At 39.8% G+C, this 19039-nt stretch overlaps 1 protein-coding gene across 2 annotated transcripts; it reads right to left on the bottom strand.

The window, feature by feature from the left end:
* Positions 1 to 3033: 3033 nt before the first annotated feature.
* RBM45 (RNA binding motif protein 45) lies at positions 3034 to 17373 on the bottom strand. 2 transcript variants are annotated; one of them, XM_052792628.1, is made up of 10 exons: positions 16953 to 17373; positions 15208 to 15330; positions 14952 to 15078; positions 13322 to 13432; positions 12799 to 12978; positions 11724 to 11853; positions 10370 to 10466; positions 9821 to 9984; positions 8239 to 8435; positions 3034 to 4027 (listed from the first exon to the last, which is right to left on the bottom strand). In XM_052792628.1, the coding sequence occupies exons 1-9, from the start codon at positions 17328 to 17330 to the stop codon at positions 8243 to 8245; spliced, it is 1503 nt and encodes a 500-aa protein (XP_052648588.1). In that variant the 5' UTR covers positions 17331 to 17373; the 3' UTR covers positions 3034 to 4027; positions 8239 to 8242. The 2 variants fall into 2 exon arrangements, with proteins under 2 accessions (XP_052648588.1, XP_052648587.1); XM_052792627.1 differs by having other exon boundaries at positions 9821 to 9987.
* Positions 17374 to 19039: the final 1666 nt, after the last annotated feature.

Below are 19039 nucleotides of genomic sequence, written 5' to 3' on the forward strand. Positions count from 1 at the left end.
ATACACTGAACTCTAAAGGAGAGCATGTAATGATTTGGCTTTTAAGAATCTTCTAAAAAACATTACCAGAATGCTACAAATGACTCCATGTGAGTCACCTAGTAGACTGATGCAACAATGGCTAAAAAGGAAAAACACTGTCTGCTTGCAGAGTTGCTTCTTAGGGTATCTTGAAGTCTCAGTACTGAAAACAGGGAAATTTCTTTCCTCTGAGTACCAGCGCAATGCTCTTCAGTTCAAGACCTGGCTGAACAAGCAGGCAAGAGAGCTCGTAGCCCGAAGCAGGACTACACACAGAGCACTGATCTTCCATGCTCAGGGGAGCGCAGGGGCCTACTATTCCCACAGACATGCAGTAATAGAAACAGGATTGAGAACAATTAGAAAACAGTACTTTTCTTCCTACTTTGTAACATTACTTCAAGATGTAAAGGGTATCTTTTAACCCTCAGTGTGTGTTGAACGCTCTCTCGTGTAGCTGTTAAGATCATTCTAGCAGATGATTCTTCTTTCCCATCTTGGATGACCAAGCTCAGACACCCACCACCTCATTTTTGAGTGTTTACATCACCTAAACACACAGGCATCCACCTTCAGTGCCACATTAGACTGGGGATCTTGACATAGGAGACTCATGAAAAAGGCCGATTCAATCATGTAAATTAGAAGTTTTTCTTTTTTCGACTGACTATGCAGAGATTCACAGCATTTTACCTGGCACCTAAATAACACACCCACCATTATCCTATACTTTAAAGCACTCTCTTCAGTAAAGACAAAGACAGTAAAGATCTGCACATACACTGAAAAGATGCTTGCGCTGGCACAGCACCTCATCCCTTGTAGGCTGCATCTTAGCTTACTCCTAACATGCAGATACACCACACCATACGCAGCGGTTCAGCAGTATGTGTCAGACCCGCTATACAAGCATGGTGTCTGCCATGTTTGCACAGTAGGACTGATGCTTTCTAAAAATATTGGACTCACTGCACATGTACACTGTACAGTTAAGGCTGCAAAGGTGCTGCTTGATGGTTCTGGAGTTTGGGATCTATGGCAACCTGGTCAGAATTATTTCCCCTGAGGAAATACAGGAAAGGCCCAAATTCTACTCAAAATTTATGGTGAGGATGGGAAAACAAACAAACAAAAAACCCCAAACAAACAGGACTTTTCCAGAGGAACCCCAGAGAAATGGCAACCTCCCTCACAGACAATCTCTGGGCCAGAGTCAAAGATAGGATCCAGTTCTCCAGGCTTAACCATAAATCTGTTTTGTTCACTATGTAATTTCTAACATTTACAACAAATTCAGCAGGAATTTTACAGCTTGCTTTAACCATGCAGCCCCGATTCCATTTCATTCTTTGTGCTGAATGAAACAACTGCTCTTGGGGAAGAAAGCTGCTGGTGAGTCATCAAGGACTGCAGCGTAACACCTACTAGGGGGATGGAAAAAAGCAAAAGGAGGTTTCTTAGGCAACCTTTATTCTGCAACTTCCTCACATTTTGAGCATTTGAATTCTAATATTCTTTTAACAGAAGTAAAAAACCACAAAGCAGTATTATTTAATACACAGTTTCTGTCACTTTAAACTTCTGAACCAATTGCAATGACAGCACTCATTCTCATATACCCTCTCTAATGCAAAAATATTTTTACTGATACTTCTTTTTATAAAGGGCAGAAAATAAAGAAAAACTAGTTGAATACGGCTGTATCTTGTATTAGAGACCAATTTAGTAAATGCTTTAAAATATTTGCTGCATAAGAAACATGTACACTGCATGTAAATATTATTCTTATTGCATTAGCTAGTAGGTGAAGTCATATGACATTACCAGATGGCTAATCTAGGTTTGTATCCTAGCAGTATTTTCAGACACCTGACTGTAAAGCACTGAATGGTAAAACTTGTAAGTTTTGAGCAAGCATATCTTCCAGTTTAAAAGATTGTATCAAATCCTCTGCTCCCCTTCCCCTCCCAACCACCAACCAGGGGCATTGCTTTAATGGGGATGTGTCATTTGCTGTTGGAAAACAATGGAGAAAATAAAAAAGAGTTTCACCTGCAGCTTTCAGCTACTTACAACTGGAGGTATTTCTCAATACCTTCCCATTTCCTCCTTCTCTTTGAAAAACAAAGAAAACAAGAAAAGGAGGCCATCTGTTGTAGGCAAAAACATAGTTTAAATAGACACAAGACAAAACCACTAATTATAAAGTGCTGTGCTTCTGCACATTCACTATTGAGATTGGGAAAGTCAGGGGCTTGGAGCACCAGAAAGGAGGCTGCAAGGAAGGCTTCCTGTTAAGAAGTAGCATTCTTGGAAAGAATAAGGGGCTGGAGAAGCAGAAGGTGAGAATCATGGAAGGGGGGGATCATCTTGGAGCTCAGTGAGCTGCATAGGAACAAATGCCAAAGGCTGCCCAGCGACACTGGCCAGCAGGACGCGAGCCTAGTGACTGAGCAGCTGTGCAGCACAAGAGCATCCGTCTGCCCAACCCTCCTCCCAGCAGCGATCTCCCTGCTGGGAAGGGAATCTGAGGCTAAGTGAACCCAACACTGCTGGTGGGGAGGGGAGAAAAGCAGGTAAGTGCATGAAATTATGAGGTAGGATAAAAGCTCACATCTTGTTGGTTCTTAAATAAACCTCACTATCCAAATCTACTATGGGCTGTCATTCAGTGTCATCCCTGTGACCCAATCACCCTTACCAATGTAAGTAACTCTCCCACCACGTTAAAATTGTATACACTGGCTGTGTCTACTCTGAAACCCAATTCACTATCCCATGCCTGGTAACTAAGGGAGTAGGACCTGCATTCTCACCTCTATCTTCCTGTGAGTTACGAATTTTTTGGAAGGAAGCCTTTCTGCAGGTGCTCAGAGACAGAGGAAGTGAGAGGATGCTCCACTGTCTCTCCCCACACTGATGATCAAGGGACCAGGACGGGAAACACTGGGAAGCAAGATGCATCCAAGAGCGTGCTTGTCCTCTAGTATGCATACAACTAGAATTTATCAATTTTATCTGTATAAATTATTTTAATAACCAGGATATTTTCAATTCAACAAGTAGTATTCAGGAATACACAGAAAAGTATTTGGCATTTGAAAGTTATCTGTGCAAATACTTATTAGAACTATCTTCATTTACTCTTCATCAGTGCCGAAATCCTCTTCATCCTGCTGAAATGCTGAATTGTCCAATTCTTACTTAAACAACATATACATTGAAAGCTTCTTAAAAAAAAAAAAAAACCAAACAACAAACTCAAAAAACAAAAGACAAAAAAGCAACCCAGCCCCTCAAAACAAAAACCACCCCTAGACTCCATACTTTCCCCACAGTTATAACCAAAAGACCTCAGGATAAGAAAGGATAAACGTAAGCAGCTCTGGTAGTCTGACCCACAGTCAAATGTCCTTTTCACTAAACAGCATACAAAGCATAATGAATACTTTTGGCCCAAATCAACAAAACAGTTCAGAATGTACTTGAATCATTTTCTTGATTACAGTTATTTTCTTAAATCTAGCTTAATACTGTCAGGTTCGCTAGCAGTTTTTGAAACAGTTACTTAATTTTCTTTGAACTTACTGCTGTACTTCAGTTTTCAGTGCAATTTGGATCATAAGAATTGTCCTCTGTTTTAACAGCTATAATCTGAATCATTATCAATTAACCAGTCAAGCCACAAAACAGACTCCTTTATTTCCCCCATCATTGTAATTTCCATCTTAGAGGAGGAATTCAGTTAAACACGAGAGATTTCTGTAATACAAGATTATAGACTACTACAAGAACAACCACCAGTTTACAATTTTTAGTGCCTAGATAGTTTTCAAAACTGCATGTCTGCATCTTCAAAACCAGAAAGTACCATATAGAGAGAGAAGATCAACTAAGTAACAATTAAAAAAAAAAAAAAAAAGCTGTCACTGTCCACAGGAACCATGTCTAGTCACGTTTTCAGTCAGTCAGTCAGCTAGCTGAGGGTCATGTCATTATTTAGTTTCTGTAGAAAAAACACAAGTACAAAAATAGTATCAAAAAGCAACATACCTATTTTTATTTTAAAATATATATTATAAAACATAATTGTTACATCAGCATATAAATAAGGCTTTTGATATATTTAGAAGAATAAAATTAAAATTTTATATATGCTTCTCTAGCTTTTAAAGAAATACCTCTTTTTCTGATACAATTACTTTTTTAAAAACATTTTTGCATAGAAATAAATCGTTATAAATATACATGTTAAACTTCAAGATTTTAATAGAGTTTTAACTAAAAAAAATGAATGCAAATCAAATCAGTGATGCAGGACTTTTTCAGGACAAGGATAATAAAAGACAACAATAACCAAGTATATCATGACAGAATAAATGTTTTTCAACTTAGTAAGTAACTAAATAATTATTTTAAAACACCACCGTTTTCAGAAGGGGAAAAATGCAATGAGTCCATTTGCTATGGGTTAAAGCCAATCAGCAATGATTATCAAGAGCCACAGAATCCAGCCCTAGATATCTGTGTTTTGCATTTCTAATACAGTGCTAGTTAGAAGCTCTGCTTTCTAAGGACTACTGGAAAGCTTTGTGAAAAAAGTTTGGGGTGGGTTTGGGGGTTTTTTTGTTTGTTTTTGAGGGTGGGGTTTTTGCGGGGGGGGGGGGGGGGTGTATTAAAATAGAACTACTAGGTTGCAATGAAGAGATTAATTGGAATTCCACAATAAATTCTTCTGAAAGATACCAAATTCTTTCCTTCCTCTTCTATTTTTGAGTAATATAATTTACACAACAGGCATCGGACAACTGCAGTAAGATTCTCACGAAATACTCAAAGCAATACAAAAACCTGAGTAGAGAGCACAAGCTGGTCAACACGAAGAACATTAAGATAGCTTCTGCTTTTAGAAACTGCCTAGAAGTAGACACTAGTTCTCTTCTCAAGCCTACACCCACTCAAAGCAAGATAGTTTAAAGTGACTATTTCAACCATTAATACTTACTTAGCGTAAAGGGGAGAACCTCACCCCCCCAAAAAACCAACCTTATGTTAGAACTTAAAGTAGTTAAGAGAACCTTATTGGTCTGTATTTCCATCAATTCTCTGCTACTTTTAACAACTCATATAAAACAACTGAATTTTCATTGACTTGTAGGAGAGCCAGAGCCTGCAAAATTCATTGGATGGATTAGTTTAGAATATTAATACACATGTATTCAAATTCTCTTGATAAACAAAGGTTGTTGTAAGGTAATAGACTGTTCTTATGATCAGAAGTTTACACTGCAAGAGCATTATCAGTAGCATACCATTACCATAAAACATTTTTTAAGAAACAATTTTGTAAATTATATTTAAAAAAAAAAAAGATGATTTACAGAAGAAAAATATTATTGGGAAAAAACTTCAAAAAGTCAGATAAAAGCTGTGTTGAAATAATAAATATTTTATTTAAGTTGAATTAGTCAATTGAATTAAATTTATTTTCATATAGATTCTATTGAATTCACAGATCTTATCACAGATTTTAAATCAGAGAACCTTGCATAGAAAGGACAATTGCAGAAATCCAGTCACCTTGTTAGAGATAAAAAGCAAGCAATACAACAGGACTTTAGAATGGATTTTTTTTTTTAAGACTTCCTTAAGTGAAAACTCTCAGAAATTTTAGCTAAGATTATTTCCTCCAGCCAAAATTCAGAAAGAACAAAAGTTAATATTCTGACATCTTAAAAAAAAAAAAATTACTATTTCAGCAGTAGAGAGAATTCCATCCCCTTTCACATGCACAATTTAAAGCTTTAATTGAAAGCAAAATATAAGCCTCTGAACTACTGCAAAACTTGTCAGTCAGTCCAATGCAGAGTCCCCAGTGGTAAGCTTGATTTAAATCGGCAAGCCCTTTTAAAAAGGAGCACAGATGGAATCTTTATTTTTATGTACCATTTCATTTGAATTTGAGAAACTGGCTAAAGGACAAAAAGAGAGCAAATAATTTTGTCTGTCTGTCCTATGAAGAGATAGATGCTAAGACAACACAACCTGCTAAAAGACTCGGAATCAGGAACCTGATGTACAGGATGTAACAAGATGTAACACAGTAAATTTAGAAAGCTCTTCTACCTGTGTTACTGCACAGACACAGCAGATGAAAGGCTAATCAGAGGGGAAATACTCAGTAGTCATTTGCACCAGAATTACAAGTAATCTGCCCAAGACAGATTTAGGGTGTCCATCTAAACTAAAACTAGTACTCTTTATTATTTGAAAATTTACAGAAATTCAATAACCTTGGAAAGGACAAAGAGCTCTACTGTAATTTTGCATGTGTAAAAAGATTATTCTTCAAACATGACCTTTTTCTCCAGTTTTCTAATCAGGTAAAATGGCACAACAGCAAAAGTATATGTCTTACCCTCACCTTATAAGGGAGTTCAGGTTTCTAAATAGTCAATAATAGGTATATATTAGAATTTTCAACCATAATTTGAAATATAAAGTAAGTTTTAGCCTTTTGAAAATCCGATTTGGTGACCAACTGCACCTTTTGTCAGCTGGAGACCTTAAAGAATCTTCTCAAAAAAATCACACTGGAAAAATGTGTGTGTGTGTGTGTGTGTATAGGTATGCACACGTGTGTGAATAAAAAAAATAAAAATCAGCTTTAGACTGACAATCAGAAGAGAACCTCACAGTCTACTCACTCTTATCTTTCTTAAAAACAAAGAAAAAGTAAGGATAAATCATGTTTCTAATTTTGTATGCATACCATACCTACACTTTTCTAGTAAAAGTAGTCAAGGAAGACCTGGTATTACATTACACTTTACATCATAGTTTTTCCTGTAGCGACCAAGAGGCTGGCCTTTTATTATTGGAAGTCACATTAAAAACAAACAAACCCTTGTACAAAGATAAGAGCATGGGTACAAGTTACTTAAAATTGCATTCACCAGAGCTGCTGATTAAAAAAGAGTTTCAAATGAGTTTTAGCTACAATTCAATGCAGAGAAAGAACGGTAGAAATCCATTTTTTTAAAAAGCAAGTTGTGTATAAAGACTAAGGCCATCTTTAGTAACTGCTGCTTATCAAAAGAACAACATGAAAGTCCTTATGAAAGAAGGAGGAAAAAAACACTGTGAGCAAAATCTTTTTTGGTCTTTGCAACTCCTGGGTCACGAAGAGTATCTACAGAAAGAAAGGTACAAGGAGTGAAGCTTAGAAGTAAAATATTGATGGGAAGAGTCAAGATTTCATGTGATGTTTTCTGAATGAGTTAAAGCAAAACTGCATGTCCCCTATAAAGATAATATGGCTACTGAAATTATTTAGAAGCTACAGTAATATTTGGGAGTTATTTTGTAGAAAACAGGGCTTAGCCTTTCCTCCCCCAACTATATTTCTCTTTTGGTAATAGTCCTAATGTTAAAAAAAATACAAATTAAAAAAAATTGATATAATTTGAATCAATGTTTTAAAAGAACAAGTAAATTTTGGTCCCTGAAGTCTATAAAACCTCTCTAGAAGCTCAGCCAGCATTCATAAGCCATAAGCATCAACTAATAAATCCTCAAACTAATTATCCTAAACATACACCTCAATCCCTCCACAACAGGCTCTGCAATATTTTCTTCACTATCACACATTCCAGCTACACGTGATTTCTGAGAATCCAGATGACCCAAATATCCCAAACCTTTGGTTTCACCTGGCAACCTTCCCTGTCCTTTCCATGTCCTTTTTTTATTTACCCCTTCCCTCCTCTGCCCTTCAAGGGCTGAATTCTGCCTCTTTATCCAATACCATTGTGAAGACATGTGTTTTTAATGAAAGAAAAGACACACACAAGCTGATCTCAGTTCCATTGTTTATTTTTGCATACTCTTTTCAATGTTAACTGATAGTCTTATGTACATAAAGTGAATATTTCTGTCAACATCCAGATTGATGCTAATCAGCTGGTTCATATTTATTCAAAAATTATAAAAATAGATTTTTACTAAAATCAAGTGTACGTGTGCATATATAAGCATACACACACCCATATATATATGTATACACACATATATGACAAATTAAATTTCAAGTTGTTAGCTAAAAATAGATTTAAAGTTTATCATTACATGTTCATATCTAAGTTAAAAATACTTTGCCTATCACTATTTCGAGTAGTTGAACTTCAGTTTAAGTAACAGCTCAGACTGGGTACTCACCTGCTCAGTAAGTTCTCTGACGTTTGTTGGACTCTTCTGTAGGCGAGTCTGCCAACCTTACTTTAAGCCTGACACCATTCACAATCTTGCCATGTAACGCAGTTATGGCATCACTGGCACTTGCTCTGTCTGCAAATTTTGCATAGCCAACATTTTTTCCAGCCACAAGGTAAACTTTTATCAAGTGTCCAAAACGACTGGCAGGGGGAGGGGGGAGAAAAAAAGATAATTTACAGGTCTTGCTGCAACATAGACACCTATTATCCAATCTGAGGTATATATGATTTGGTAGCTGCAAAAACTATATTCTCACAGGTATGCTATCATTTCTCGTGCTGCCCTCTTCCAAAACTCCCAATTTTCATATTCCCTTCACTAGGATTCCAGGCAGGAAGAGAAATAAAACTGAAAGTTCGGAGACAATGTTTTCTATGGAATATTACAATAGAACCACAAGCACCAGTGATTTATCTTTTATTTAAAATAATACGTAAAGCTAATCAATACCACAGTCCCCAAACACTAAATGGCGCTCAAAAAAACCCCAAACAAACCGAAAAGAACACACACACACAAACCAGCAGATAATTTAGAGGCTAAACTTGCATCTCACTTAGATGAACTTGCTCAGTTGTGATTCATCTTTGAGTTCTCACTGAAATGACTCAGAAAGCAAGTGCTAAGGCTTTGTGGAAAAAAAAAAAAAAAAAGATTTCCAAGTCCTCAGGAGATTCCTAGACAGTTCCTTAAAAAATGTTTAAAAAAAAAAAGTCTCCTTGTTTCATACTGAAGTTACACAAGTGTCAAGACTAGGGTGCATAGCCTTTCTCTTCTCCAGCATCTGATTAAGAAAATCCAGTATATCAAATACAAGTGGAATTTAAAACTGTACAAGTCCATATTGTTTCTTTTCCTCTCCTGGTGCTTGGAAAATATTTTGGCTTTCCAAAGATTTATTGCAAATGCCAGCTATTAGAAAAGGGAAATGTCGTGTTCTTCAAGAGTATACTAAAAATAAGTATAAAATACTGGAGAACAGCTGAACTATAGATTTGTTTTAAAGATGGCAAAAACTGTCTCTCAAGTCTTTGCTCCTCATAGGGAGGTAGTGTGAAAGGACAGTTGAAATGGTGTCAAAAAGATGCAAGCCACCAAAACGTCTCAGGATATATCAGAAAAAAACCTCCCTATACTTACTCCCCTAAGGTACTGTAGAAATGGATCAAAATACTTAAATTCCTTACAGAAATATGTACAACAAAATGCCAAATAAATTAGGCTGTAAGAATCAGTACTACATTTTTTGCCTAAAAAAATGTTAAGAGACTAGACATTTTACTTCAGATTACGTTAATCAATAACAAAGCTGCTGTAGTGATGACATTGCATCTATGCTTCAATTCCATTACACACTTGTTTCAAAAAGCAACTGTTACCTATTGATCACTTATTGACCACTGTGCACTGTCTTTTCTGGAAAGAGTTTTCATTATGACAAACTTTTTTACTTTCAACATTTATTTTAAATATTTTGTCATTATTTTTTTGGTTAGAGAACACTTATTTGTAAATGGAGTCTTACCAGAACACATCCTCCAATACATTTACAGGTAAAGGATGGGGATGGAAAAGTATGAAAAGCCTTTCCTTCACAGAAGTGTCAGGTGGAACTTTTTTTTTGTGTGGTGGTAGTATGGCATCTGTTTGGGGCTGAAGTAACTGTGAGCCAGAAGTTCCTCCAAATGCCTGCTGAAACAGGGGAAAAAAATGCAAGTATAAATTAACTGATGGGGGGAAAAAAACTCATTTTACCTTATTTACAATTTTTGTTCCCATCACAGGGCATAAACAGCCTCTACCAAGTCTCTCCTTAATGAATTTGTTTACTTTGGTTATTTCATTAAATTGGACGGTAAATCCAAGTAGGTTATTTCATTAAATTGGACAGTAAATCCAAGTAAGGTCAGACACCTTTACAGGGAATAAAAACATACAAACCAACAAGAGATACATCTTAAAAATGTAGCATCTAAAACAGTTACAGAAGAAAGTAAGCAGTGTTCTTTCTTGACATATCTGAAGTTTCTTACAATTCTGAAGAATATTAACAGTATCCATTATATTAACTTACAGGAGGTGTCCTATACTGCTGAACAATGGCATTGTTATTCCGCAACACTGATGACACATGTGCTGTTACCAGCTGTGTTGCCATTTTTCTGATGAGGCTGCAACCAGAAGTGATAATAAACTATTTTAAGGAAACAGCTAAGTTACAGTAATCTTTAATTCAGGAAGAGAAAATAAGTTTTAATGCACATCTAAAAGTATCTCTGGAAATCTGTAAACTCATATAGATAATGAAAATCAAGTCAGGCTTTCATGACACTCTAGGCACGATCTGAAAGCATGCATGCTAGCTGCAACTCCCTGAAAATATACATTTCTACATATAGAGATACAAGACTCTTCTTTGCTTTTTTTAATACTCAGGGCGGAGGGAGGGAAATTAACTCTACAGAGACCCCTACATTTTGTGAAAAGTGCCTAAAAGGCAGAAGGGACAGCAAAATTTCACCTGTTTCAATAAAGAGCACAGAGATTCAATTCAGAAGTCAGAATATTAGCACAGAAAGTTTATTTCCAGTTCCCATTTCCCAGTAATTTTTCTTTGTTCTGCTGCAGAATAAGAAAAAGCAATTGCACTTTTTGCATAGATTCACAACCCGTGTTGTAGGGCCATGAAATAGTAGGAATTATTGAAGAATGAAGGAAATTGTTTGCAAGAAGGATGGTTGCAGTGAATATTTTTTTTAGTTTAGATCACACATGCACTTCTGAAGTGAATCTCCCCATTGTCACTCCTTATCATCCTCATTCATATCCCAGAATAGCTTTGATATGAACTAGATTTCTTTAGGATGAAACTAAGCCAAAATATTCACTGCAGGAGCATACCTAAGTCATTCAACTTATAATGGGCATTCAAATCACAGAACAGATTAGAAATGGTTAAAGTAAAACCTGACAATCCCCATACAGTGGAGATATCAGATCCTCAGCACCCAACAGTTTTACTCTACATGTGCTTCACAAGGCTACTATTTGCAGTACTGCAAACATAACCAAGATATCAAGTAGATAAATCTGGTTTTAATACAAATACCTCAAAAATACATTCCAGCCTTGTTACATATGACAGAGACTGTTACAAAGATTCTTGCCAAATCCAAGATTTTCCAGTGTATCTTAAGAATATATATTTTAATCTTTTCTTTATCAAAGACTAGTAAGTTTCAAAAGGCTTATTCTAAACCATTAAAAAACCAAACAAACTAAATTTCAGAAAATACTGTATACAGGTATGAATGAAACAAAAATCACAGTGACGTTGCTGTTACTTCTAATGTTTAAAATTTATTTATTTTAAATTTTGCTCCCAAAACACAACTTACAACTTCCTATCTCTATGTATTGGTACTTACTCTGAGCTATCACTCCCATCTTCTAGGAAAATGACAGTTAATCGATTCCCAGGAGGATACTCAAAACCGTGTAATTTATACTTGGCATATATAGCTGACGCAGCAGTACTGTACTGAATCACAGCATACCCTACAAACACAGTGCACACAGTTTCAATGTGATACAGGTAAATCCTAAGAATAAACTACACTTACAAAAGCAATATGATTAATCTGCACATTAGTCATGGATGATACAAAATTCTTAAGTCTTTTTACCACACATTACATTACTTAACAGCAACATCAGTAGCAGTTGTGAAGAAAACTTCAGCAGAATTAGCTAGTGACAGATCAGCTATATTTATGCTCACTTGAAAAGCTGGTAATAAAGCAACACAAGTGAAAACATGTCTTCTTCCCTAACCCTGAATTAGAAACAAAAACATATACAGTTTCATTTTAAAATACAATTATCCCATCAACAGTGAATCTCAAGTACTGTAAAGTTACATTTTAACTCTCTGAATCATTTCCATTCCAAGCTTCTTGGAGAAGACACCTCTTCCACATTTTTCTCAGCAACAGCAAAACAACAAAACTGAAACCAAAACAATCTTCCAAATACAAAACATGATTTGTTTTGGAATCACTTAATCCAGTTTACTCATGTCAGCTTCTACACACAGACACACACATAGAACGCCCATTTCAAGATGAAAACTCAAAAGATCTGTTTAGAGAACGTTTAAACTACACGTCTAATAATTTTTGAAACTTTTTCTCCATTTATTCTGCCCAAAACTATTAACTTAATTCGAACAAAAAACACTTCTCGTGGTTTTGATTCTGTCCTTCTTGAGATTCTATTACCTGAAAATAAAGGTATTTAAGGCTATGTGTAAACAGGGGTTCAAACAAAACTGAATTTGGGGGTTTATGCATCAATGACAGCAGCAACCATTGATTCATAAAACATTAATTCCTTCCAACAAGTGTACTGTATTTTGCAATGCAAATGAATTGCAGTACAATTAAAAGGCATTCCCTTCATAGAAAGAAAAAAAAAAAAAGCTCTTTTTGTACTTTTACTTACCACTATTGGTATGAGGATCTCGCTGAACATCGCAATACTCCAGTCCTGGAACTAGATCAAAGAGGGCAAACAGCTGCTCTTGGATAAAGGGAAGCCGTGATACCACCGACAGACGTTTGGAGACTGACTCTTGAATTCTGGTCTCATTTTTTTCAAAACTACAAAACTCTGGCTGCCCACCTCAAGAATCAACATAAAATAAATAATTCAAGTCATCACACTAGCATGCCTTCATCTCATTTATATTTTTCATTCAACTTTTAAAAGCAATCTAAGTCAATTATATACTAGAGGTAATGTGTTTATTTCACCAATGAAGGTCACGAAATAACTGGCCAACTAGAGCAAAGCAAGCCATAAAAATACAGAAATTAAATGCCTGGCTCATTTCTAACTCCAACATTCAATCTACTAAAGTGTTGACCTAAGCCTCCATTAGCTTCCCTTCTTCCAAACTGCATTCTTACTTTGTGACCATACTCAAGACTACAAATCATTTTTAGTATAAAAAGCTGTGACTTACAAAATGGAAGTGTATTTCCTCTTGGTTCTTGCCTCGTGTTATTACTATAATAATCATGTTCAAAAGACTCAGATGACTTATTTTTAGGTTCAGCCAAAATAGCCCTGTAGCCTGAAAGAAACAACCACACATATAGCAACACCTCAACACATCTGAATTATCTGACTGGATCCACTTTCTCCAAGTACCGTATTTAGAAACATGTTATTCAGAAAACCCAGAAAGTGCTGGCCTTAGGAAAATAACTAATCTACAGCTCTTGAAGCCTGCCATAATAACTGCATGAAAGTTAACAACTTCCACATAGAACTACTCCTAGTCATGAGTTAAGCACAACAGAGCCTGCTTGCTGTGAGAGTGACTGAGCACTGACACAGGTTGCCCAGAGAGGTTGTGGAGTCTCCATCCTTGGAGACACTCAAAACCCCTCTGGACATGGTCCTGGGCAACCACAGTGCCCAGGTGACCCTGCCTGAGCAGAGGGGCTGAGCAAGATGACCTCCAGAGGTCCCTTCCAACTTCGACCATTCTGCGATACTTGGCAGGATTCAGAGACACTCCAGAGGCAATCACCTGAACTTCCATGCTATAACAGCAGTTTATGTGTGTTTCACACTGATCTAGGTTTTGCTTTTATGAAAGAAGTAGGTATTACTCTTAATTTCATTTTAACCTCACAACAAAAAGGCAATAAAATTTAACTGCTAAGTAATCTCAGCCTCACATTCCTATGCAAGAATAGTCACAAATACAATTTTTGTAGAACCACTTATGATAGGTATGATGCAGAACCACCACATACATTACCAGAGGAAAAAAAACAACCAACAACACAGAAGAACAAACAAAGAAAAAAAAACCAACCACACCCACACACCAAGTTGTTTCATATTTGTGATTAAGCAAACATTGAACAGGAGGTTAGACTAGAAGGCTGCTGTTAGGTTTCCCCAAAAGCCTTTCTTCTGCTGGATGAGCAAGCCCAGTTCCTTCCATCTCTCCTCACAAATCATGTGCTTCAGCCCCTGACCACCTTGGTGCCCTTCCACCAGACTCGCTCAAATTCATTAACACCTTTTTGGTACTAGAGCATAAATGACAAATAGTTGGTCATAAAGCATACAAAGTCTTTCATTCTGTAACAGATTAATCATGACATTAAATGAAAACAAACAAAACACCAAACTTCAATTAGGATGAATTTGTTCTTAAATAAATGTAATCACAACAGAATCCCTATGGATTATCAAATATATTTTTATATATAAATTCATTTTATATCAAATACATTTGATTAAAAATGCATATTCCCAGGGATACACAGGCAAATCTCATTTTAATGTATGAACCCTACATTACAGGCCAATAATAATGCATGAACAAAAACTCCATATCCATCTCCAAACTCTTTTCACTGATCTTACATGCAGTTTGGTCCTGCAAAAATGTAATCAGGTGACTGTTCTCAATGAATGTTAATAATAATATTTTTTTTTGCAACAGAACTTTGTCTCAAGATGTGTTTACATTATAAATAATTTGCCTGCAAACAAAACTAAAAATTAAAGGTACATTAATGATGACACACGCTTATTGTGAAAAACTTGAAATAATTCAGTCAGATTCTTACTTCGATCACACTCTTCAATTGCTCGGGCAGCTTGCGATGGTTTTAAATACCTCACATAGCCCAAACCTTTACTTTCTCCAGTAGTCTTGTTTTTAATAATGCTGCAATATTCAATGTCTCCATACATCTAGAACAATTAAAAAGCATATTAATTTACAATATTTGAAAATGCATTAAAGTTCCATGCGTTACGCCCTTCTGATAAATTAAGACAAAGGCAATTTAAAATAACAATTAACAAACAGCAAATCAGTACCTTAAACTTCTCTCGCAGATCTTCCTCTGTATAGGACTTCGGTATCATAACAAAGATTCGTGTAAGCTCCTCATCTTCAACATCTCGGTGGCTTCCAGAAGCTCTTGACTGTGCAATAAATACCTAGTGAAATAATTACATAGACATTAATTACTGGAGAACATGTCTTAACCACACATCAACAAGCAAGAAAAATAGTTTAACAAGTCTTTGTATTTATCTTTCACATACGCTAGCTTTCCTAACGTGGAAAAACAGAACATATCTGATCATAGATGCATCCGTGACAAAAGACCTGCAAATACAATACACCCCAAATGGCTTCCCAAACAGGACAGAAGCCAGCAGAAGTTCTCACTGGGGATAATGAAGAATGGACAGGAATATCAAAGCCTGATTCAGCAGCACTGCCAATGTCATAGGTGGCATATGAGGTAGCAAAAAAATGCAGTACTGCAACAGTCTTAGTATAGCAGCAGTAACAAAAAAATAAGCAAGCAAACAAACAAAAAAGCCTAGCAGCTTATTAAAACCTTGCTACTGCAGTTCACTGTTCAGCAGGGCCAGAGTCTGCAGGTCTAACGCTCTATGAAGGATTGTAACTTCTCACATCTGTAACTGTTAAAATCCTTTTTAATTATTGAAATTAATTTCATCTGAGAAGTACACCCCAGAAGACAACCAGGCAAAAAACCCCACAGAAAACAAACAAAAAAGCCCATAACAACCAAATAAGAAAAATACAAACAACCTTCAAAGTAAGCCTCTTATGCAACAGCAGCAACTGATTTCACAGAGCTCTTAAATTATTTTCCTAATAGTCATGCAGGAGAGAAAGCAATACAACTCTGATCTTTTGCCTTCTAATGGCAAGTTCTTCAGAAAAGATTTTACCAACTCAGCTGCATTTTCAAATGAAACACGAGGAATCTTCTTTCACTGTTCAAAGTCATTCATATCTTCTTAGTACTTGGGGAATATGAAAACAATTCAAGAGGCTGAAAGCTGCCAGCCAGTTCCATAGATAAAAAAACCCACATAGCTGTTTTGAAAAAACTGTACACAAGCTACAAAACCAATATAAAACATACTTGCAAAGACAGTTCCACTTATTCACGTTGATCTTGCTTACAACACTTAAAACATACTGGTTTAGACTATTTCACAGAGACCCCCTCAAGGTTAAAAAAACAAACAGGCGAACACACACCCCCCTAGTTTCCAGGCACTGCGTCTTCCCCAGGCCTGTGGCAGCTTACGCCACGCGTGGGCACTTCGGGCACGGGTGGGACCCACTGCAGCTCCCCCTGAAGAGCACGGCCGAGCCCGCAAGCCCTGCCGCCGAAACCGCGCCGGGACTGACCCAGAGGGGCGACAACATCAGCACCGGCACTACGTGCGCGGAGAAGGCCGCGAGGAGCGGGTCCGACGCTCTCCGTAGCGGCTCGCTGCCTGCCGCCCGGCGAGGCGGCCAGCTCGCCGGGGGTCTTCCAGGGCTGCTCCAGGCGGGCCTGCGCCACCGGCCGTCCCCGCCGCCCGCCCCCCGCTGAGGGGCTCCCCGTTGCCCCCGCGTAGGCCAACACTACCTTCCCAAGCGGCAAGCTCGGGGCGCAGCGGCCGAGGCCTGCCGCTCTCCGCGGCCGCCGTGCTGGGAAGGCGGCCGGGGACACCCCGCCGGGCCCCGCTCGCTCGCCCCCGGCCCCGCTCCCCGGCAGGAAGCGGGCAGCGCGGCCCGGTGGCGGTACCTTGATGGGCTTGGTGTCGGGGACTAGGCTGCGGCCGTGCATCTCCTCCATGGCCCGGCAGGCCTGCGAGCTGCGGGCGAACTTGATGAAGGCGATGCCGCGGGACTCGTTGGTGCGCTTGTCCCGCAGGAGCCAGATGTTCTGGATGTCCCCGAAGGGGGCGAAGCGCTCCCGGATCAGCGCCTCTCCCGTGTCCTTGCCCAGCACCACGAAGACCCGGCTGTTGGGCGGCTCGTCCAGGCACTCGGCCGAGAGGCGGAAGCCGCTGCCCTCCTCCATAGCGGGGCCGCCGGGCTCCCGGGCCGCTGGGGACCGCTGGCTTTTCTCGGGGGCCGGCGGGGACCGCCCGCAGCGCCCTTTCCGCCGCGGAGACAACATGTCCTCCTCACCCTCCTGCGCCACTGCTGCTGCCGCCGCCGCCTCCTCCTCCGCGCCGGCCGCGCCCCTCCCGCCTCCCCGCGCCCAGTCAGGGCTGCGGCGGGCGGGGCTCCCCGGCCGCCCCACGCCGGGCTCCAGCGCCCGGGCTGCGGCCGAGGGGCAGCGCCGCTTCAGCCGGCCTGTGCGGTGTACCCCGCTCCCCGCGGAGAGGGGCCGTGCGGCAGAAGAGCCGCCTGGCCTGGCCCGGCCGGGGCACCGGCGTGTCCACCCTGCGGGAGACAGGCACCTGCTCCCCGGGAGCGGCAGCGGGCGGGTGGGAAGGACTAAGCAGAAACGAATCGAGGGTTGGTTCCGAGGAGAAGCACTCCCGGGCTCCCCCTCTCCCCTGAATCACAGAATCACAAACTGGTTGAGGTTGGCAGGGACCTCTGGAGGTCATCTGGTCCAACCCCCTGCCCAAGCAGGACCACCTAGAGCCAGTTGCCCAGGACTGTGTCTAGACAGCTTTTGAATATCCCGAAGCATGAAGACTTCACAACCTCTCTGGACAACCTGTGCCGGTGCTCAGTCACTTGCCCAGTAAAAAAGTGTTTCCTGATGTTCAGATGGAACCTCCTGTGTTTCAGTTTGTGCCCATTGCCTCTTGTCCTGTCACTGGGACCCACTGAGTAGAGTCTGGATCCATTTTCTTCATTCCAACCCTTCAGCTATTTATACACACTGATGAGATCCCCCTGAGCCTTCTCTACTCCGGGCTAAACAATCCCAGCTCTCTCAGCCTTTCCTCATAGGAGAGATGCTCCAGTCCCTCAGTCATCTTTGTGGCCCTTCACTGGACTCTCTCCAGTATCTCTGGGTCTCTCTCATACTGGGGAGCCCAGAGGCGGACACGGTACTCCAGGTGTAGCCTCACCAGTCCTGAGCAGAGGGGAAGGGTCATCTCCCTTGTCCTGCTGATGACAGTCCTATTAATGTAGCCCAGCATACCGGTAGCCGCCTTTGCCACAGGGGCACATTGCTGGCTCATGTCCACCCTGGTGTCCACCATGGTGTCCAAGTCCTTTTCTGCAAAGCTGCTTTCAGCCAGTCACCCTCCAGCATGTACTGGTGCAGGGGGTTGTTCCTCCCCAAGTGCAGGACTCTGCACTTCCCCTTGTTGAACTTCTTGATACTCCTGTCAGACCATCCTCCAGCTTGTCAGGTCCATATGGATGGCAGCATGACCCTCTGGTGTAGCGACCACTCCTCCCAGTTTTGCACCCTGTGTCAATATTTCCCTAGCATACTCATTTCTGCTGCAATAATTTATTTATTTTTAAAGGGCCCCCTTCAACTGGAGACTCAATACACTACATGGTGACCCATCTCCTTTGAAACAGCAGTAGTGCCATAAAGAGAGAGTTACTCCATAGAATCATAGAATGGTTTGGGTTGGAAGGGACCTTAAAGATCATCTAGTTCCAAACCCCCTGCCATGGGCAGGGACACCTTCCACTAGACCAGGTTGCTCAAAGCCCCATCCAACCTGGCCTTGAACACTTCCAGGGATGGGGCATCCACAACCTCTCTGGGCAACCTGTTCCAGTGCCTCACCACCCTCACAGTAAAGAACTGCTCCCTTACATCTGATCTAAATCTACCCCCTTTCAGTTTAAAGCCATTACCCCTTGTCCTATCACTACATGCCCTTGGAAAAAGTCCCTCCCCAG

Source organism: Harpia harpyja, chromosome 7 (assembly GCF_026419915.1).
Source record: "Harpia harpyja isolate bHarHar1 chromosome 7, bHarHar1 primary haplotype, whole genome shotgun sequence".
In the NCBI taxonomy this organism is placed as follows: domain Eukaryota; kingdom Metazoa; phylum Chordata; class Aves; order Accipitriformes; family Accipitridae; genus Harpia; species Harpia harpyja.

Coding starts and splice junctions, on each gene's coding strand:
- RBM45 (XM_052792627.1), bottom strand. CDS start 17,330: ATGTTGTCTCCGCGGCGGAAAGGGCGCTGCGGGCGGTCCCCGCCGGCC. Junction 15,079..15,207: donor ATCTGCGAGAGAAGTTTAAG/GTACTGATTTGC, acceptor TAATTGTTCTAG/ATGTATGGAGACATTGAATA. Junction 10,467..11,723: donor GATGGGAGTGATAGCTCAGA/GTAAGTACCAAT, acceptor TTCTGGTTGCAG/CCTCATCAGAAAAATGGCAA.